Here is a 23,834-nt window from a genome sequence, read left to right as displayed (position 1 = left end):
TAAATTTTTTGTATTACTGGTAAAGTTCCTCCAAACACCTCTGTGGTTTTTAAATGATTAGCTATTTTTGGATATTATGTTGCTAAAAATTCCAAGAATTCTGTGCACATGCCTTCATTTGTTGAGTCAATGTGGCACCTAAATGCACATTCTTGCTTCCATAGAGATGCTATTGAAACATTTAATCTTCTTAAAATAATAATGTTTTCCTTCACTTTTTCATTATGCAAACTGTCAGTAATCTTCTTCTGCAAAGTCAGGGAATGATAAATTCTTTGAGAAGTGAATGTCTGTAAGTTACTGAACACTCGTGTATGCCTAAGTGATTGTTGTTTTCTATTGGAAGCAGTTACCAAATAATATAAACTATTAAATCCTGCCATATTTCAAGGACTTGTATTAGTGGAAAGAGAGCAAACATGCTCAGCAGTACAATTTATTAAATGTACTCAGTCAACCAAGGACATTTTTTGTAGTTGCCTTTAAGGTGCAGAAGAGATGGGAGAGCCCTATCTATTGTTACGATTTCAAGTCTATCCTCATAATTAAGGCAAGAGAATGGCATCTTGTCCATGAGTTCATGGGTTATATCCATTTGTTCCTACTAACCCTATGCACATAGAACAACCACACAGCCCAACACTTCAGATGTGGCCTTGTTCATTGCAAATGGTTTTAAAATGTCTCCCCATCCCATGGTCAGCATTCTACACCACACTACACAAGTTCGACTATAAATTCACTTTCTGAACCTTGCAGACCAAACCTGTATCTTTGGAAAGGTTGGGGATGGCTTTTTGCTATGACAACAATATTGTTTTACGTTGGCAAATGTATTTTGGTTAGCAAAATCTTCTGGTTGTCACAGGACAGGTTTCTGCCAATTATCAAAAGAATGTCCTGTGTCAAGCCCCAGTGCAAGCAAGTCTGCTTTCTAACTAAAGGAAATTAATTTTCCGGTAACTTTCTGATGTCATTGAAATGTCCCAAATAGCAAAACTGGTATCCCAAGGGGAAACTAAAACATATATATATATGCGAACTTCAGCAGGAAATCTCTAAATCTGGCAGATTTGTAACGCTTGTTTGCAACTAAATTCATGGAAATATAAAAGAGACCAGCAGTGCTTGAAGGGCGGGGGGGGGGGGGGGCTAATGCCATCCCCCAGTTAAGAAAATGTTCATAAAGTATTTCCCTAGCTAGGATAATTTGCATTGGGATCCCCCCACCTATCCCCAAACTTTACCAAGCATCACCCCAGCTAGGAATTTCCGCTCTGAACACTGGTGACAAGCAAATTTACTGGCTACTTTAAGCATACATTACAAACCTATCTGGTGAATTCATGTACTATCACACAGATGTATATCTTTTACATGGGCACAGAAAATGCTACTACAGCTTGCTGCCATCCACATAATTAAGTTATGAAGGAAAATATTTCCCTATAAAAACTTTTACATGAAATTTTGTCAACATGAAAAATACTGTCTGCAATATGTTTTACATTTTTGTACACATTTCATTTATCAGAGTTACAGTTTAAGTGCATATTGCATTCCAATTGTTGGCAACACTGATGCGCAAGGATTGGGGAGAATGAATTTTCCAGCTAGCTTGTACCAAAAGCCACCATCAAATATGTAATTCATTGGAGGGAATCTTTATTTGGAAGTCTTGAAGTTTGTGGCTCAGTCGGTAACGCGTCTGACTACCATGCTAAAGGTCCCGGGTTCGATCCCCAGCCGGTTCAAATCCGGGAACTTTTCTAACGATGGAAGCGGCCCCGGCGCCCACCCAGCGTCGAATAACATTGGTACCTGGGGGAAACCCTGGGGGGTAAAGGCGGTCAGGGGCAGGGACCTGTAACGTAACGCAATTCATTGGTATTTGTCACCGTTCCGCGTTATTTCCGTACCGGGTACCGCGTACCGGCCCAAGTGCTGTGGACCGTTCCAAGGAAAATACCAGAAACTCTTGGTAAAGCGAACAGTAACGCTTCTGCTATACCGTTCCGTTCGTACCCGAGAGTGCTTCGGGGACGACAGCTTTGGGTACACAGAGTGGAACGTTAAAATACCCGTACCAGAAAGCATGGAACTTGTTCCTTATCTGAATGCCGGTTCCGTTACGGTACGTACCTCTCCTTAGAATAATACCGGTACAAATTCATGATGGGTATATCTGAACTTTAGGATCGGGTACAATTGTAACAAAACCTATTTTCAACAAATCAAATGGGTATTGAATGGATCAGAAAATATATGTCACGTAACTCTTCATTTTAAAACTTTCATTGTTGAATTCTTGAAAAATCGATAAGAACTAATATTAATTGAGGTTGTAGGCAATAAAATATAAATTGTATATATATAAATAAATATGGAATCGTGAGAGTTGTTATTAATAATGTTACTTTTATATAACCAATACACGTAATATTGGGTGCAAGGTGAACATATTTAAAAAAAATATTTTCAAGCAAGATATTGAAAGTTCGACATGATGATAGTTTATGTAATTAGAATATTACTAACTAATAATACATGTGGAAAAAAGGGAAAGTTAATGTACGCCATATTGAGAAATGTTACCATCTAAGTTACAGATCTGAAATTCGGGTTGACCTGGCATTGCCAATCAAAATGATTTTGGTAAAACTAGAAATTAGACGCCATATTGAAAAATGTCACTTCTTAAGATAGAGAAGTGAAATTCGGTTTGGTGGTAGATCTTGCTAATTAGTGCATGTTAAATCAACATGATTGTGGAAAACCGGAAGTTGATGGACGCCATATTGAAAAATGTTACTTCTTATGATAGAGAAGTGAAATTCGGTTTGGTGGTAGCAGTGGCGTCGCTAGGCCCTTTTAGGGGGGCTTCAGCCCCCCAATCCCTCGATAAGCCCCCCAATATTTAGCTATTATTACATACAGTATTTCGAGAAAACATATTTGAACAATTGTTAATGCAGGAACATACCTCTAGATACATATTCTCGGAAAGAATCGTTTCGTTGTGACATAATTTTTTCTTAAACCACGATCTTACATCTGACATGGCATGTCTTTAGCTGGTAACAGTGCAAACGATCGCCGTCATTTGTTCTATTTTCACAACGGTTGCTACGCGAGGAAACGGTAGTGGTGCGTTTTGTGTTACGGAGTTTGTGATATTGTGTTTGTTATCAAAGCTTTTTGTGACATTTACTGTTGTTCGTACAACAATAGACAAATTTATTATTCGAAGTAAATGTTCGTGCAGTTAAATGTTTGTGCAGAACTAAAAAATCTAAGTAGCACTAGATGGGCTTGCCAAATAAGGTCTCTACTTGCGGTGAGAAAAACTTATGATGCTCTTTTGAAATATCTGAGGAAACCATCAGATTCAGCAGATAAATGTACAGCCCTAGGCCTTTATGAATTCTTGAGAAAATTCTCAACCATGATGTCTCTGTTTATTTTCATTGAGCTTCTGTTCATAACAAAAATTCTCAATAACAAGTTGCAGTCACCAAACCTTGATATTGCGGAGGCAATTGCAGGTGTTAATGCAGTGCTTGACACTTTACGAAATGCGAAATGAAGAATATTTTAACTCTGTATACAAAGAGGCAGAGTCATTTGCGAAACAGAAGGTAACTTTTCAATGAAACAAGTGTTGAATATTATTCAAAAGTTCACAAACGTGTTCACACATTACCATCATCACTGAAAGGCCACGTTGTAAATGAAACCCTGGGGCACAAAACTGATACCGATAAACCTGCATTCTGCGGATTTTTTTACACTATCGTTGATCGAATGATAAATTAGCTGGAAAGTCGTTTCAAAGATAAAGCAACTTCCAGTGTTCTGGTTGGAATTCAGCATATGTCACCTTCTTTACTTACAACAAATTTTAACTTGTTTTTGAACCCTCAATTCTTGAGTGGTTTTTGTGACTATTTTCAATTACAAGTGCCGATCGCTGAAATCATGGTTGCAAAAAATTACCTAAATAACTTGACGTACACCATCACATCCATACTACATTTAATGCACGCCATTCCAAAAGAAATGTTTCCGAACTTATGCAGAATGTTGCAAATTGCAGTGACAATTCCTGTGACATCAACATCGTGTGAGAGGAGTTTTAGCTGTTTGAAGAGAATCAAGACATTTTTGCGTAATAGTATGGGCCAAGACAGACTTTCCTCACTTGACATACTGGCCATAGAAAAGGAAGTGTGTCATGAATTGTGTTATTGATAATTTGGAAGAAATTCGAACCGCAGAGTACAGCTGATACATAAAGACATAGTTCACCAGCATTAGAAAAACAGGATAAGAATATCCATCTGTTTTCATAAAAATTAATGCAGTAAGTCTATGTTAGTTTTAATTCCTTATGATTGTTATATATTATTGTCTTATTAATTACTTTGGTATTTTCAAACATTAAAAATATTTACAATAGTAGTAAGTCATGTATCTGGTTGCAGCCCCCCCAAAGCAGATGGCCTAGCGACGCCACTGGGTGGTAGATCTAGCTAATTAGTGCATGTTAAATCAACATGATTGTGGAAAACCGGAAGTTGATGGACGCCATATTGAAAAATGTTACTTCTTATGATAGAGAAGTGAAATTCGGTTTGGTGGTAGATCTTGCTAATTAGTGTATGTTAAATCAACATGATTGTGGAAAACCGGAAGTTGATGGACGCCATATTGAAAAATGTTACTTCTTAAGATATAGAAGTGAAATTCGGTTTGACGGTAGCTTATGTGAATTAGAGCATGGCAAATTGACATGATTGTGGAAAACCGGAAGTTGATGGACGCCATATTGAAAAACGTTACTTCTTAAGATAGAGAAGAGAAATTCGATTTGGTGGTAGATCTTGCTAATTAGTGCATGTTAAATCAACATGATTGTGGAAAACCGGAAGTTGATGGACGCCATATTGAAATATGTTACATCTTAAGATAGAGAAGTGAAATTCGATTTGGTGGTAGCATATGCTAATTCGTGTATGGCAAATCAACATGGTTGCGGAAAACCGGAAGTTGGTGGACGCCATATTGAAAAATGTTACTTCTTATGATAGAGAAGTGAAATTCGGTTTGGTGGTAGATCTTGCTAATTAGTGCATGCTAAATCAACATGATTGTGGAAAACCGGAAGTTGATGGACACCATATTGAAAAATGTTACTTCTTAAGATAGAGAAGTGAAATTCGGTTTGACGGTAGCTTATGTGAATTAGAGCATGGCAAATTGACATGATTGTGGAAAACTGGAAGTTCATGGACGCCATATTGAAAAACGTTACTTCTTAAGATAGAGATGTGAAATTCGATTTGGTGGTAGCTTATGGGAATTAGACCATAACAAATCAACATGATTGTGGAAACGCGGAAGTTGATGGACGCCATATTGAAAAATGTTACTTTTAAAGAAAGACATGTGAAATTCGGTTTGACGGTAGCATATGCTAATTCGTGTATGGGAAATCAACATGATTGTGGAAAACCGGAAGTTCATGGACGCCATATTGAAAAACGTTACTTCTTAAGATAGAGAAGTGAAATTCGGTTTGGTGGTAGACCTTGCTAATTAGTGCATGTTAAATCAACATGATTGTGGAAAACCGGAAGTTGATGGACGCCATATTGAAAAATGCTATTTCTTAAGATATACGAGTGAAATTCGGTTTAATGGTACTAACTTATGGGAATTAGAGCATGACAAATGAACATGATTCTGGAAAACCTGAGTTTGATGGAATTCATATTTAATTTTTAATAAATAAAAACTAAATCGACACTCAAATGTATTTCTTTTTCAACATGGCGTCTATCACCTTCCAGTTTTACAGACAGCATATGCATTGTCCATGTTCGAATTAGCAAGCGCAATAATCTAACCGAATTTCACTTCTTCATCTTAATAAAATGCATTTTTCATTACGCCGTCCATCGACTTTCGGTTTTATAATATCATATAAATTCACCATGTTCTAATTAACATCAGCAACCACCAAAGGAAAGAGGAATATTGAAGTAATTTTTTTCCGTTAACATCCGGTTTTCCCTAATCATGTTGATTTCAAATGCAGTAATATCCATAATATCATAAAACCGAATTTCAGTCCTCTATTTGAAGAAATAACGTTTTTAAATATGACATCCATCAACATCAGGTTTTCCAGAATTATGTTGATTTGCCAGGCTCTAATTCCCATAAGCTACCATCAAACCGAATTTCACTCCTCCATCTTAAGAATTAACGTATTTCAATATGGCGTCCATCAACTTCCGGTTTTCCACAATCATGTTGATTTGCCATGCTCTAATTCCCATAAGCTACCTTCAAGCCGAATTTCACTTCTCTTTCTTAGAAAATAACATATTTCAATATGGCGTCCACCAACTTCCGGTTTTCCACAATCATGTTGATTTGCCATACACGAATTAGCATATGCTACCGTCAAACCGAATTTCACTTCTCTATCTTAAGAAGTAACGTTTTTCAATATGGCGTCCATCAACTTCCGGTTTTCCACAATCATGTCAATTTGCCATGCTCTAATTCACATAAGCTACCGTCAAACCGAATTTCACTTCTATATCTTAAGAAGTAATATTTTTCAATATGGCGTCCATCAACTTCCGGTTTTCCACAATCATGTTGATTTGCCATGCTCTAATTTCCATCAGCTACCTTCAAGCCGAATTTCACTTCTCTATCTTAAGAAGTAACATTTTTCAATATGGCGTCCACCAACTTCCAGTTTTCCGGAATCACGTTGATTTGCCATGCTCTAATTCCCATAAGCTACCTTCAAGCCGAATTTCACTTCCCTATCTTAAGAAGTAACATTTTTCAATATGGCGTCCATCAACATCCGGTTTTCCACAATCATGTTGATTTAACATGCACTAATTAGCAAGATCTACCACCAAACCGAATTTCACTTCTCTATCATAAGAAGTAACATTTTTCAATATGGCGTCCATTAACTTCCGGTTTTCCACAATCATGTTGATTTGCCATGCTCTAATTCCCATAAGCTACCATCAAACCGAATTTCACTTCTATATCTTAAAAGGTAAAATTTTTCAATATGGCGTCCATCGACTTCCGGTTTTCCACAATCATGTTTATTTGCCATGCTCTAATTAGCATAATCTACCTTCAAACTCAATTTCACTTCTCTACCTATTTTAAAAGTAATGGGGCCTACTGCACATGCCTCCTAGTAACAGGTTGCCTGAATGACGAATATCGACCTTCTGCGCAGGTCGTTGTAATTAGTATAATATGCATGAGCTTGTTGAAACTAATTGTTTCTATTGTTAATAGTTTGCCAGAGTGACAGTCTTCAAAATTTTTGCATAGCTGATACCATTATTAACAAATTAATGAAAGATAAACTAGATAGCATTTATACATATTTTTCGGATAAATAAAATCCAGAAAGATCACGAATTACTTTTTTCTAAAGTTATTATAATTAGTTTTAAACAAAGAAGTGTATATTTATCGGTATTCCATTTTCTGCTGTGGAATTTTGATTGACAGTAAACTGTTATGATACGTACTGTAAGTTCCTGTTACAAATGTTACCCGCTTCATCCATTTCTATCCACGTACCGGTATTTTAATAACAAGCGCTGGTCATAGTGCTTCAGTACCGGTTACCTACTTGTGGTTCCATTTCGTACCCGGTAGCCACCGTTCAGGTACAGTATGTACGGGTACGATCGTACCCGTTCCATCCGAGACCCGTTCCACTCAGTACCTGAAGCGAATGGGTCGTTGAGTAACGGTACGCCTAATTTACCCAGGTTGTAGGTAGGTCCAATCTGTCCGGTACTGTGTGGAACGCCAATGCCATTGTAACGCATGTCGATAGTTCCGTTCGTAACTTGACAGCGTTACAAGTTGGGTTACGTTACAGGTCCCTGGTCAGGGGCGTGATGCTGATCAAATCACCCCCACTCACGACCGGATGAAGAAAGTGTGGTGTATTACCCCCACACCCCCTATACGCCTTCATGGCGTGGTGCTATGCACAGGGGAGCACTTTACTTTTTTTTTTGAAGTTTAAAGTAAAGGTGCCTATAAACTCATAAACGTGACTGAAAAGGTAGTATTCTGATAAGGAAATGCAGGTGCATCGCCTGATCACTGGACAACAAATTTTAACTTTTTTCATGCTTCGGAAATGAAAAGTACATTTCCTTATGGAATTGAGGTGCTGAATATGAAAATAATAATAAAAATGCTGAATTGGTTCGAGTTTAAGTGTAATCGAAAGAAATATGTGTTATGTGGTGTTAATAGGAAATTAACACATGTACAAAATGGAAGTTATAAAAACATTACTTACATGGATATTACAAACGGCGCCTCTTTGCCTGTCACTTGTAGTGTGGTTCTGGAACATCTCTGGCGATTGCCCAACAATAATCCACAAGCATAGACTTGCTACAGTGGCCCTGATATCGTTTCTCCATTGTAGATATAACTTGGTGAAAATGTTCCCCACGTTCATCGCTGATTGCTCCGCAATTTCCTGGGAAGATTTTTATGTGGGAGTGTAACATATGTATTTTTAGTGACATATGACACCCCATTGCTTGGTAGGAATGCTCTTCTTTCCTTAAGTAGTGGGAAGCCTTATCACGGCTATCCCACTCGCATAAAAAAACACCAGTATTTTGTGTAGCCGAACTGCAGGCCAAGAAGTATGGCTAGAACTTTGAAGTCGCCATAAATATTCCAATTGTATTCGTTATAATTTATGGCTTTCAGCAGTTTTTCCATGTTGGCATATGCCTCCTTCAAGTGCACTGCATAACCAATTGGGATTGATGGCAACACATTTCCATTGTTCACTAACACAGCTTTTAGACTTAGTTTTGATGCGTCTATGAACAGCCGCCATTCATTGGGATTATGTTCTATGTTAAGTTTACTCATAAGACCAGTCACATTTTTACAACACACTATGTCACCTTCCACTGAAAAATACTCTTCCAGGGGTTTCTGACGTGTCCGAAACACGAATACTTTAACATCTTCAGAAAGAGCTCCCCACTGCTTGAGTCTGGATGCCAGTAGTTCTGCGCCACCTTTTGACAACCCCAGGTCCCTCACAAGGTCATTTAATTCATGTTGAGTGATCAGATGGTGATTAGATGATGATATGTTGGCTGTGAAGTCAGGATCGATGGATGCCGAGGAATCTGCAACAGGATTTGGCATTCCTACGTCAAGTTTGGCCGCCTCTTGCTCTTCGTCGGATGAATCACTGGAGTACGATGCGGGAGGTTGTGGAACAGGTAGTTCTTCAGAATGTGACACAGGACGAATAGCTGAAGGAATATTGGGACAAGTGATGGTCCACTTTTTCTTTTTGGATAGGCCTTTAATTGGAGGAACCATGCAAAAATAGCAGTTTGGTCGGTTCTCTCCGTATCATTGGAACTGCAAAGGGTATGCATGGTCTTTTTCCATGTAGCCAGTCCCACTAGTTTGTCGAACACGTATTACAACAAATGTGTGGTGCCCACTTCTTGTCCATATCTCCTACTTTACAACCAAAGTACAAGTGGTAGGCTTTCTTTATGATTGGCATGAAATTTCTTTTTTGATCGACAAATGTTATTTCGCCGCAAACATAACAAAAATTGTCTGCACTGTTAACACATTTACGCGACATGTTTCTGGTCAGTACAGTCATATAGTGATAAAAAGAAATAACACCACACACTCATCCAATATCTCACCACAACAACACACTTACGCGACAAGTTTCGGGTCAGTACAGTCATAAAACGATAAAAAAAATACACCACAAACATACACAAAATTTTGCCACAACCATGTCCGGGAGTTCAAATTGGAACTACGCAGGAACAAGTAACAACACATTTCCCCTGGCAAAATCTTCAAAACAAACTGAAGCATGATGTGGTTGATGATTCTCGGTCAGCAATCACGTGCTACCGATAAGGATTTTGATAAAGCTAACCGTCAAACAATGGACGTTTATTGAAATACGCAGACAGCCGCTGTTGTCACAAACCATTATTTTGCATGCCGAAGCACATCTGGCGATTATGTATTTCTTCGAAACTCGAACCAATCTTCAAAAACTAATATCATATTTGTTATAAGCACACTCAAATTAGTAAGAATTGGTTACTTTTATCTCAGAAGCATTTTCATTGTTGACCAGTGTAATGTTTGCATGAGCACGTGAACAACTCATGTATATGTTTTAAATTATGTACATATTAAATGCACACACATTTATTCGAAAAAATACTTTGATGTACTAGTATATACACACAATTTACTCTGACATGATTTATTTTACGTGTGATAAATTTTGTAGATAGTTGGTAACACTGACTCCCATGGTGTTCGATGGAGGGCGTTGAACACAATTGCTGTGCATGTTGCAGAAAACTGACAGCTAAGGGGCTGTTGGTCGTTATACCCCGAAGATGTTCACTTCGCTGTGCAAACAGTGATGCAAGCGGCAATACTTCTTTCATTCGGCACCAGAGTGCAGCATATAATTGGCATGTCTAGGGGGACTTGGTAAGGTCTGCACTACATAGTTGCAAATTTTAGCGAGAAGTCGCTAAACCTGGCGGATTTTAAGCAAATGAAAGTGCATGTCTAGTGTGTGTTCTTCAGCCACTTATTCAGGCAAATCAGCAAGTAGTCTTGTTTGCAATAGATACGTTTAAAATACACTAGTGTCCAAAATTAAAGCAACAAACAGAAATCCTTTCCTCGTGTGATTTTTTTCTGATAAATTTGCCAAGTTTAACCTGTTGCTATCGTGATTTTTTTTTTGTTGATAAATCCTGGCACATTAAGGTTAGTTTATTTTCTATCTTAAACCAGTTTTCTATGACATCATAAATATTACTATCACCTGATCGTATTATGTAGTCAAATGGACACAAGGGAAAGAATTTCCGTTTGTTGCTTTAATTTTGGACATTAGTGTATATATATATATATATATAAGTATATCTAAAAGAGAATTGTTACAGTTAATCTTTTTTCGTCGCACAGTACTTGTAGTAATTGATCAATTGACCCGAATGCATGAATGGGCAAAGGACACATCCTGGGCATTTGTTACAATTTGCACATATACAAGCGACTCGCTTCATTCCTCTAGAATGATTCGTTAGTGCAATACATAAGATAAAGAATGACGATTATGAATAGATGTTACTGTATGCTTTAAATCAGTGGTTCATAAAGTGTGTGCTGATGGAATATGAGCAATGTCACATTGACTGATACTTCAATCATAAGCATCACAACTGAGTTATTGTGGGTGGGGGGACATTCTCTATAATACATTCTTACATACAGTGGTGGCGATCAGGGTGGCATGGGGATGCAGCTGCCCTTCCCCCCACTTTTGCTCTCGCACTAAGCTAAACCTTATCTATCAAGGGAAAGTAAACTTTCCTTGCCACCTCGCCCCAGTTTTGGCACCTTGCCTGTGCAGTTTTGGAACCCAATCGCTGCCACTGGTTACATACACATAGTACATTTTTTCTGGACTCTTGGGATGACAGATGTCCAGGGTTCAAATCCTGGCCTTGGCATGGATGTTTGCGAGTGTCCATTCATCAATTTCATCATGTCATCACTCATCTCCAGCTTCGCAAATTAACCAAAAGTGGCACAAAAAGCCAAGTAAAATAAATCAAATCATTCATTCATTCATTCATTCATTCTTAGGAGGATATGTCCCGCTAATGATGCACATGCTTTTAATCTTGAATAAATGCCGTTGGTTAACATATGGTTCGTATAATAAAAAGTAGATTGCAAAGTGTGGTAGTCTTTCATTGTACATACTTGAGATTGCAAGTTATACTAATTACTTTGGACTAGCCAAATTATAAACTACTAATTATAAATAACATAATTAAAAGGGTGTTAATTGTATAAAAAAATATTGTATTACTTCAACTATAGCGTCATTTTGTGGGGACATTGTTGAAAATAAGTTGAACTGTTATTCTCACTTTTTCAATTGAAGATGAAGTTACAAGGGAGAGGAGTAAATCTGCATTAAGTATAAAATTTTTATTGTGAACACCCATATGTGAACCTCACGCGACGCCACTGAAGAAATTTATATTGAAGTGTGATGTCAGGTTTTGGAGTAGTAATCAGACTGGGATATAGCTCAGTGAAGGAAAGTAGAGACTTCAAGATTGGGACTTGTTGGCTATCTCTGTACTGCTTTGTGTGGATAATGAAGGAGATTTAGAACAAAAGTTGTCTGAATTGTCTCACTCACACCTTACTCAATGCTTGTCAAATGATATGGGGAGATCATACATTGATAATTATAGTGCACAATTTAGAGCAAGTAAAACAACGTTAACACAAATACTAGAAAATGTACATACATTTTAATAGATCCATTCCATCTATTTCTTAATTTTAATTCTGCCTATGATAATGTAAATAGGTAAGAATTATGTAACATATCAAGGAAGCTGATTAATGTAGATAAAGTGACAATGTGTAATGGCTGTAGGTTAGTGAGTATGCATTCTGATCTCTGTGAATCAAATCAAATCTATAATAATATGATCACTGACATTATAATTTTTTTGGGTTAACGTTTCTGTGGAATGCTCACTTTAGGCACAGAGGCTAATATATGACCCCATTTAACCTTTGAACCAAGCTCATTGAAATTTAATTACGTACATAGGTCATTGAATGATGTTAAGAATTTAGTATTAATGAAAGTATCACTGGTGTCTCATGCCTGAAGGTGATTTTAATGTTGATTAAGAATGGAAAAGCTTAGATCTGATTTAACAATTACTGTCATAGAAATGACCTTGAGATCTCATTCCCAATCTGTGACAGTGCTAGAGGGGTCAAGGGGACAAGTCACCCAGTTGATCAGTCTACTTCCCCTAAAAACAAAAACAAAAATACATAAATAAATGTATTTGGTTCAAATATGCATTTTATGTGTGGTATTTAGGGATAGATTAAATGTGATTGCATTTCCTCTGCCTCACAACTCTTTTTTGCTGGTGATGTCACAACTCCCAATACATATATAAAGTGTATTTCATTGTGAATGCTCTCTGTAGAGAGAACGTATGCTCCAATTTTAGGAGCTATGAATTAAGGGGAAGTCCAAATATATTTATGAGGTGAAATGTGAAACATAAATATAAACCATCACTTGCTCTCTCTTCATCACAGTATGGTCTTATTAATGTGATTAACTGATTTTGCAGTTTAATTATTTAAAGGCATTTGGTGTCTGAATCAGAAATAAATGCAACAGTCTTAATCCTAAACTAGCAGGACAAGCACATGATTAGCAATATTTTAAAATACAACTTCTATTACAGATAGTGGACGATCAACATTAAGAGATCCAGCTGATTTAGAAAGTGACAAATCACTTCAGGAAGAACTTTTAGGAGTTTCCAACAACAGCATCACAGAGCAAGAACTTGATACTGAGACAGAAAATGACATTGATCAGGTAATGTTTAATATCTAAAACCAATGGCAGAACTGCATAAGAAAGATAATGTTTCATTAGAAAGAATCCAATTAGACATAAAAAAGCTATTTTTCTATGAGCAAATAAGAAATACTCAGTACAATCAATAAATACAATCATTATAGGTTTTTTGCTATGTTCTTTGGAAATCTTTAAATTTTTATGGACACAGGACACTTCTTCACATGTGGGTAAAAGACAGCAGGAACAGAAGGGACTGTTGAAGCTGCAAGGTTGCCAGGTTCAGAGCAAAGATAAAGTTGTCATGAAAACAGTAGTTCTCTCACCAGGCTTGTCAAAATGTGTGAATGGTAGTGTAGGTGTGATGTGTGTGCCCCCTTGGTGGGTTGAATTTGTGAGCAGGCAGGTTATTAGTTGTGGGATGAAGGAGAACTGTAGATCGCTATGTTTTTGAGGTTGGGGAGAGGGTGCTTGAAAGCAACTCTAGGCTTGTCTTGAAAGATGCTTCCTGTGTTGAGATCACTGTGGAGAAAGTGGAGGAGTCTGATTTTTTGAAGTAGGGGTAGTATTGGGTAACAAGTACAGGGGAGTTGATGTCAGGTTTCTTTGTAGAGGTGTGTGTGAGGCAGCTTGGGATATTTGTTTTGTAACCAGGGTTGAAGGTTGACCAAGGCTTGGGAAGTGGGTGAGGTATTTAGGCATTGTCCTGTGAGGGCCAGGGAGAATGAAACTGCTTTCTTGGTGTGGAATGGGTGAGAAGTGGAGGAGAGGAAAAATTCCTATTGCCATTTTATGTGTTCTCACTGTTATCTTACATACATGAAAAACATTACCTATGTCACTCAGCGTAATTTATTCTTATCATGCATGAAGTGTTTAACCAAGAACATTCATTTATGATGAAAACATGAAATGTGAAACTACATGCTACAATATTAAATTTAGGAGCTTAAAAATTGTGAGGAGTCAATTTCCTTCCTTATTTTATCATGAAATGACTTGAAACTAAGTGGAAAAATGTGAAATATAAGCCTTAAACATAAAACTTTAAATGCGAACTGACTCCCTCTTGAGTCTGGATATTTACCAAGTTATGAAAATTCTGATTCTGTGATTCATTGTGTGACAATGTGTATGATGGAAAGTCTGGATATTTACCAAGTTATGAAAATTCTGATTCTGTGATTCATTGTGTGGCAATGTGTATGATGGAAAGTAGACTCCTTTAAAAAAATATAAACTTTAAAATATTGCAATAATTCCATATGTGAATTTAAATCTAAAATAAATTTAATACAAAAGTCTAGTAAACTGGCACAGCAAAGTTGCAATATAATTTTAAGTTCAAGCATACACTGGTGCAGTAACATTTCTGATTTGGGGGTATACAAAGTTCATGACTCAGATGTGAATTAGAGAATTAAAAAAATACCTAGAGTGCCATCGGGAGTGAGTTTCATTATTGAGGTGCAAAATGGCATAGAGAAAAATGGTATGCTTACACTATTTTCTGACATATTCACTTCAGACCTTGAGACATTTGTTGTACTACCTCAAAAGGTTGAAGAACCACTGTTTGGAAAACTGTACCCTATTTATAGACTGGCAAGGAGCCAAATATGACACAAACTTTACAGTACTGCAAGATGATGGTGTGCAAGATGGACCATTCCAATTACTGCAGCAATGACATACATAGGCAGGTGCTTGTTCCCTCTCCAGATCATCTTGACAGCTACCTAATTCTCTGCTCATCCATCACATACGTAAGATCAATGTGAATGAAATATTTAATACACTACACAGAAAACCAAAGGGCTATCTCTAAATGTATTTACAATATAAAATTATTGTTAAAACTCTAGTGATAATATTGTATATCATGATTCTGTGCTAGAGTTGCTGAAGGTAGTATAATATAAATTTGTAAGAGTGGAAACTTAGGTAGAGACTTCAATCCAACTAAAATAGTGAACTTTTGCTATTTTTTTCCTGTTGCAGATTGAATTGGATTCGCCACCTTCTTTAGAAGTCTGCTACAAACAAGAAGCTGCTGAAAATGAAACTAGAAAACAAATGTGCCAAAATATAACCACAGTGCCACCTCCTAAACCTGTAAGAGCTGCAGATTTACTTCCCACAGGTTCTCCTGACAGAACTTATAAGGTTGTATTTGCAGGAGATGCAGCAGTAGGGAAAAGTTGCTTCATTCATCGATTTTGTAAAGGAGTCTTTGTAAACAACCTTGGGTCAACACTTGGTAAGTGTACCTAACACACGCAGGAAAAAATTGTTGCAGGATAAATGTAATTTACTAAGTAGAACTGACTAAAGGTTAAAGATTCTCAGTTACTCTAAACAACAATTATTAGATAGCAGATGATATCCTTACTGAATACACACACATTTTGCTCTATTAGGACCATATGAATTGAATGTGTAATGTGGAAAAGTGCAAAATCCAGGAATTTGATTGATTTGCTTTCTTTTACTTTGCTTTCATGCCACATTTTGTATAATCGTGAAGATGATTATAAGTGATGATATGATAAAATTGATGAAGGAACATCACAAAGAACACTCATTCCCAAGCCGGGATTTCAATCTGAGATCCCTGATGCCATAGCATGATGTGCTAACCACTCCACCACAGAGGTTTGCAGCAGAAATGTTAAATCAGGCTTCCACTGTGTACACACGCACACACATTACAGCATTTTCCTCGAGCTAATCTATCTGAAAAATAATTGTTGTTCATATGTTGTAGTTGCCAATCACTTGGCGTTTTGATCACTTTAAATGACTTACAATAAAAGTATCAGCATGGAATGGTTTCATCTAAATCTCATTTAAACAATTTGTATCTTGGAACTTCAGCAGATATGAAAATAAAACATGGTGCACACAAGGAGTTATAAAATGATATCTTGGAGCAAAATTATCATGTCAATTGGTTTATCCTTTGCAATATATAGCATGTATCTGTTTGTGTGTATGATTGATATTACATTTTCTCATATAATATCACTTATTCGCTATAGTGATCAAAATGTGCAATTAGCGAATTTGGATGAATAGATGGTTAATTTTAAAGTAAAACTAGAGACAAAAATTTAAAATTATAATGCTGCTAACTACAGTTATGTATCTATACATTAATGATGGGTCAGAACACTGCATATAATGAGATGGTGGAATTTACCTACTAAGTATATTTTTGGTTGAAAGCAATTCATAGTCAGTAGTATATGATAAATAGGAAACAGACAGGCAAGAAATATTTTAAATAATATTAATATCTTTCAGATCATTAGACATATTGAATATATTGAACACAAATATTTTTCTATTTGAAATGACAATAACATTGCTGCTAAGACAAATGTAATTCTTGGCAAAGCACTTACAAGGAGGCTATCGGACCTACCAATGACAACCTGTCATGAAGGTTGAAGTCATGTTCCTCATCACAATCATGCAAACAGTTTGAATAGGCAAAACAAATAAACATCCAGAGGCTGATGGATTTCAGTGGTATGATCATTGTGTGCACATTTATGTTAATGTTTTCTGAAGGCTTTAGCAGGCAAACTTGTATGACTTTGACCAGACCACAGATAGAAAGAAGCTACTGTTATTTCTGGTCCCCATACATTATGCATCCAGGACAGTATGAGAGCCATGGGCATCTTACCACTAGTACTGTCATCAAAATCTAAATTTGGCAGTTTGTTACAGTGTAGTGTTTCGGAAACACATTTGCCAAACTTACCACATGCTTTGTGAAAGCAGATGTACAGTTTCATTGCAAGGCATCCGGACATGGACAAAAGCACCTGAATGGTATAGGAGTGGGTAGTAGATGCAACAGATTGCATAACTGCTTCAGCACAACTCCAATGCTCTGGTCTTCATGATGGTGTACATACAGGGGTGCCCACAAGAGAGGACTATGGCGCAGACTGCACCATAGAGATTTTTGGGGGGATTTTTTTCCTTTCAAATAACATAAAATTCAACATTTATATATTTTTCTAAAATATAACTAAAACTTTTAAACCTAAAATGCACCATATTTAATCCATTAGATGAAGAAAAGAAAGTACTTAAGGGCAGGGGTACTCACAGGTGGGTTTGTGGATGCCCATTGCATCCACACAATTGGGGGGGGGGGTTATGATGGAAATTTGACGTGAACAATTTTTTACCATTGCTGCTATATAAATAGCAATTTGTAGACTTCCAAGGGAATTGTAAAGAGTAATACGTATTATCGGGAGGGGGGGAAAGTGGAAGGAAATATCGAACTCTTACATATTGACATGTGGATTCTGGGGGGATTGAGAATTAAACGCTGGGGAGGGGGCAATATCCAACTCTTGAATATCAGTGTTAAGCCTTAGATTATAGTGTTAAATTGAGGGGATATCCAATTCTTGTATATTACTATTTTTGCGAAAATTCTGGTGACTGAGAATTATTTGTTTTGTAGGAGGCAACATCCACTCTTCAACATAAACAGTAAGTCTAAAATTGGCATGGAAATTTTGGTGGGAGGATTGAGTATTAAATTTAAGGGGGAGATATGAAGCTCTTGATAAAGTGTTAGATCTTAGACTGCCAATGGATTTCTGTAGTGGGGGAGATTCGAATATTATATTCAGGGGATTATATTTAGCTATATGGTATCCACACGTTTTTGGCGCTGAACGTGCAAAAAGAGAAGTTGGAAAAGAGTAAATATCGTGGGGTCATAAGAAAGTATTGATATCCCATTAAATTAATATTCTTGAAAGACTGCAAATAAATGGTTGTAAAAATGTTCTTGCTCGCTTCATTCGCAATGTTGTGTTACAAAAAGGCGTGTTTCACATTTAACTAAAGTTTCATACTATAGCTGCATTACATAACATCACTTCTTAAAATAAAATGCTTACAGTGAAAGCAGGTACATCATTTGGATGATGTACAACTATTAGCAGTATTATTGTAGTATAGATTCCCTGTATGCTGTAATGATTTGTACTAAGTGTACTTCATACAGTAACACCTTGCACGTTACCTGATAAAACAGAAAAATTAAAATAAATAATATCAAATTCTTCGCATTTCTAACATCTTGTCGCAGGACCATTTTGCTTTAACAAGTGACATTTGCACTGAAGATAGAATCTGCGAAATTATTGCTATGGATTACTAACATAATTATATGTACCCCAAGCAGAGGGGGCGAGTTCTTTGAAGGAGGAACCGTATTAAATTCTCGCCATTAGCTTAGGAATTTCTAGCTAAGGTTCTGTAATGTCTCGTGAAACAATAACTTGAATTGGCCACACGGCTGCAGCATGTTATTTGATTTGCCCAGGTTGAATCTTCTATCTTAAGTTGTGTAACAATTTCTGTTAAATACTTAAATTATGGGTCTTATAAATCTCATAAATCTTATTCTCTATCCACAAACATTGTTTAAATGCATATTTATTTAACTTTTTACACTTAACGTTAATTCGAAAACTGAACTATTAAAAATATATGGAAAGTTTAACATGGTATTGTATTCAAATAAACATCAATTATTACTAATTCATCAAAATTATTTGGAGGGGGATTGTGATTAATGAACCATTTGGGGGGAATTATGATAAATGATTTTGTATCCACAGTCTTGGGGTGATGTTCGATTGATTGATTTGGTTTATTTTACTTCGTTTTTATGCCACATTTTTCTAATTTGCGAAGATGGAGATGAGTGATGAAATGATGAAATTGATGAATGGACACTCGCAAACATCCATGCCCAGGCTGGGATTCGAACCCAGGAGCCCTGGCGTAGCACGATGCACTAACCACTCTGCCACATGGGCCAGTGGGTGATGTTCGATTAAAGGTTATTAAAAGTAGGTTGCGTTCCAGTTTGGGGGATTCATTATTGTCAAGTTTGCTTGTTTTGTGTAGTGAGAGTGACCCAATTCAAATGATGAAATAATAGATAAATTTGCAAGACTCAGTATTCAGAGACAAAAGCTTCTTTTAAGATCTTCATACTAAACTTTGTTTTAGTATCAATGCTGTCTTGTAAATAAACATTAATTTGAAAACAGCAGAAATGTTCTACTTCTGATATTCTTTTTCAATGAGTAAACAAAAAACAAAGCAAAAAGAGTAATATGGCTCACCATTCACGTGATACTCTGAGAACTAAAGATTTCTTATGTCGTCATAAAAATGTAACAGAACTCGCACATTGGTATTTCATATAAATTTAAGCTGTTTAAAAATTATAATGCATTTGATGACGTTAAATATGTTAAGAGTTATCTTTATATCCATAACATGTAGTTTGATGTGGCAATTCATCTATCCCCTGATTAATGGTAAACCTTGCTCGTACTAGATGCAAAACAGATCATCGAGTCTCCACTTTGCACTACACAGTATTTGATGTAATAGTGACATGCTAGATAAAGAAAAGGAATAACTCAGGATGGGGAGCATCAAGTGAAGTGTTCAGTCAAACTAAAAAAAAAATGTCCAAATTAAATACTTTATGGAGATTATGACATGAACTTAGGGGGGGTTGCTTCATTGGCTTTTGGGGGGATTGCACCATTGGCCTTGGGAGGGATGGGTTCTGTGTACACCCCTGTGTACATAGTAATTTTGTGAACTGTTCTTGAATGCTTGTCCGTTTCACTATGGGGTGAAGATTCATAGGAACAGGAACTGATTGACATTTTGTGTGCTGGAGTACCAGGTGTATCACCATCACCAGTATTTGTACCACAGCATGACAGTTACAAGCCATTTGACTTATCACACAACATGTTTATTAGTCCAGACACAATATTTATTAGCAGTGGAACATATCCATGCTCTTTATCACACTACTCAAGCAACAATCACTGTTCACACTACATTCCAGGCATGAACCACATCGCACAGTGAGATCATAGCTCACAGGGGCATGGTGTTTGTTAATCAATGGTGGCCAAAATCACAGACTTGTGCATCACATGCTGATGAGTCATGTTCTGGAGTTACAGGCAATTGCAAAATATCGCCTGTTCTTTTGTTCGCTTTTCCACCCCTAAACGTTCTATCGGAAGGTCCAATAGCTTCCCTTGTTAGACATATACAGGGTGAGTCAAAAGTCTGGAAATGCCACCACTTTCCATAGGCAGTCTTTGTGTATGTCATAAAGCCTTACCCTGGTTCATAACAGTGTTTCAACTTACCTTGTAAATCCAATTTCATCACTTTTTATCTACATCAACATTTTCTAATTTTATTAGTTGTTCTAACTTTCTAACTTGACCAACTTTAACTGACAGTAGTATATGAAATAAGTATCATTTTACAGAAGATATAGGTGCCTTCCCAATGGCACAGTGGTAGCATCGTCACCTTGTAATCAAGGGGTCCTGGGTTTTATTCCCGGTGGAGGCATATAGTGGTTCAGATTCCACTTTAAACTGTAGGTCCAGTCCCGATTAGCCTTACTGTGCATAAAGTGGAATTAAAACACAAACTCAATCAATCAATCAATTACAAAATATAGAGTTCAGTCGAATATTTGTTAGAAATTTTGTGAAATGGTTTTAATATACCGGGTGGTCCAAAAGTCCCGAAACGGTCACATATCGTGAAAAATACACATCAAATTGGAAAACGAAAAAATACGTGTTTAATAAGTGAAAGAAAGCTATTCAATGATATCACACTTGATTCCCCACCCCTGCCCCCTGGAGGTGGGGCGAGGGGCAACTGTTAACTTTTAAATTTAAAAAAAAAAAATAATTGTATTGCAGAATCGGAAAGAGGACTTCATTCTGAGTCCAACGAGCTATCAACTATCCTCCTAGCTCAATTAGAAACGGAGATATCGATTTTAAATTTTTGCCCAAAAAAATAAAAAATAAATTAAAAAAATCATAAAACCCAAAAAATTTTCAATGGGACGTATCACTGCCCCTAATTGAGCTAGAGTGAAAGCGATTGCAGATTCGGAATCTGCATGTGATTGTATACCCCCTTCCATATACTCTATTGAAATCTCTTGATGTGCTGATTCCGAATCTGCAATCGCTTTCACTCTAGCTCAATTAGTAGCAGAGATCCATTTGAATTTTTTTTGGGTTTTATGATTTTTTTTTAAAATCACCATATTTCCATTCCTAAATGAGCTAAAAGGATGGTTGATAGCTCGTTTGACTCGGAATGAAGTCCTCTTTCCGATTCTACAATACAAAATGGGGGTTTTTATTTAAAATTTAACAGTTGCCCTCCACACCACCCCCAGGGGGCAGGTGTGGGGAATCAAGTGTGATATCATTGAATAGCTTTCTTTCACTTATTCAACACGTATTTTTTCATTTTACGATTCGATGTGTATTTCTCACGATATGTGACCATTCCGGAACTTTTGGACCACCCGGTATATTAAATTACATATGTTGCAAAAAATCAAGATTAAGTGAATACAAAAATTTTCTTTGAGCGACTGAGAAACATAGAGTCTGATACTGGGTTTACCATCATTATGCAATTAAGGTTACTCCTTTATCTGGTACTAGTATTGAACTTGGTGAAACAAGTAGTATATATTTTATAGCATGTAGATCAACATTCTCATTCTCTTCTCTTTGATATATTTGAACATTCTCATATATTCTCAAATGGATAGTAAAAGTTTTTTTTCTTCTCTTGTTTATTAGGTGTTGACTTCCAAGTAAAAACAATAAGAGTTGATAGTAGAAATGTTGCACTTCAACTCTGGGATACTGCTGGTAAGCTAAATATAAAATAATTGTAATTGTAATTTTCTTCATTAATTTCAATTTATTTCATCAACAGAATTGATAATATGCTTCCATTTTGCTTAAAATAAAAATGAAAGTTTGTGGTATGTGAAATATATTAATAAAGAGCTAATTTTTTCATAATAATACTGTAAAAGGTTCAATGTGTATGTTGTTAGAATGTTGTTAGAATCTAAGCATAGTTTAAGTATTAAAACTAAAAAATGACATAAAAATATTTAAATTGTTAGTTTTTATTTAATGTGAAGATTGTTTTCTACACAGACAGGTGTCCTTGCTTTGAGTTCTGGGTAAAACATGATTATGTCATTAGATTTATCCCATCATCTATTTAATCAATTTACCCTTCATCCTCATCTTTGCAGTTGGCCTACAGAGGTATAAAAGCAATTTCAGTTGCTTTTTCAGTGTAAAAGTCAGTTCGCAGAGTGTCACGAGAGCTGAACATCCCACGCTCAACAGTTCACAAGGTGCTGCATAAACGTATTTGTTTGTATACATACAAAGTGAAGGTTGTCCAGGCGCTGCAGCCACAAGACAGACCACAATGAGAACAATCTGCTATTGAGATGCTGGGCCGAATCGAGCAAAACCCAGACTATCTGAACCCCTTAGTGTTCGGAAACATGTCAGGAAAGTCAAAAAGTTGAAAGTGTGGTGTGCACTGACGAAAGACAGAATTATCGGACCATTTTTGTTCATCGAGCAAACAGTAACCAGGGATTTTTATTTGGACATGCTTGAGCAATTTACTGTCCCTCAGCTCCTTCCTCTGCAGCCAAATATGATCTTCCAGCAGGATGGTGTACCACCGCACTGGAGTTTGGATATTCGTTATTTCTGGACAGAACGTTCCTACAGCGATGGATAGGATGCAATGGATCAATCAGGTGGCTACTGCGATCTCCGAACATAACTCCCTCTGTATCTCTTCTTGTGAGGTTATGTAAAACACGGTCTACACTTTACCTGAATGAGACCTTCGTATATCCGCACCAGAATGGAAAATGCCACCAACTTCATCACCCCTAACATGCTAGTGCACACGAGAGTGGAGTATCAGCTAGACATTTTGAGGGTTAGGAAAGGAGCTCACGTAGAAGTGCACTAAAAAAAAAAAAAAAAAAAAAAACAACAACAAAAAAACATGTGATTTAAAATCAGGAATGTCTCATAGTGACACCCTGTATATTATCTAAATGTGAAGGATATGAAGACCTGATCAAAGAGAGGGAAGAAACCAAAGAATGATTCATATAAAAATAAATCGTTAGACAATTTTCACTAGTTTTGCGTCATGAATTACAATATAGATGAGTCTTTTCTGTATAATATATATATATATATAATACTATATAATAATTATATATATATATATATATATATATATATAATACTGTATAAATTTCAATTACCCCTTTTTTCATAAACCATGTTGACTTGTTTGTAATTTGTATTTCCCTTAAAATGTTAGT

At 36.5% G+C, this 23,834-nt stretch overlaps 1 protein-coding gene across 1 annotated transcript in view; it reads left to right on the top strand.

The window, feature by feature from the left end:
• LOC145984093 (ras and EF-hand domain-containing protein-like) overlaps nucleotides 1–23,834 on the top strand; it is a 154,988-nt gene that overhangs the window by 117,725 nt on the left and 13,429 nt on the right. Inside the window, exons 8-10 of the mRNA XM_083117500.1 lie at nucleotides 13,422–13,558; nucleotides 15,542–15,800; nucleotides 22,255–22,326. Of these exons, the coding sequence (XP_082973626.1) occupies nucleotides 13,422–13,558; nucleotides 15,542–15,800; nucleotides 22,255–22,326 (468 nt within the window). The remainder of the gene's footprint in view (nucleotides 1–13,421; nucleotides 13,559–15,541; nucleotides 15,801–22,254; nucleotides 22,327–23,834) is intronic.

The sequence above is a fragment of the Lepisma saccharinum genome, chromosome 2, assembly GCF_977018435.1.
Source record: "Lepisma saccharinum chromosome 2, izLepSacc3.1, whole genome shotgun sequence".
Lineage (NCBI taxonomy): Eukaryota > Metazoa > Arthropoda > Insecta > Zygentoma > Lepismatidae > Lepisma > Lepisma saccharinum.
Note: the sequence above shows the minus strand (reverse complement) of the source record. Positions and strands in the feature narration are given on the sequence as shown.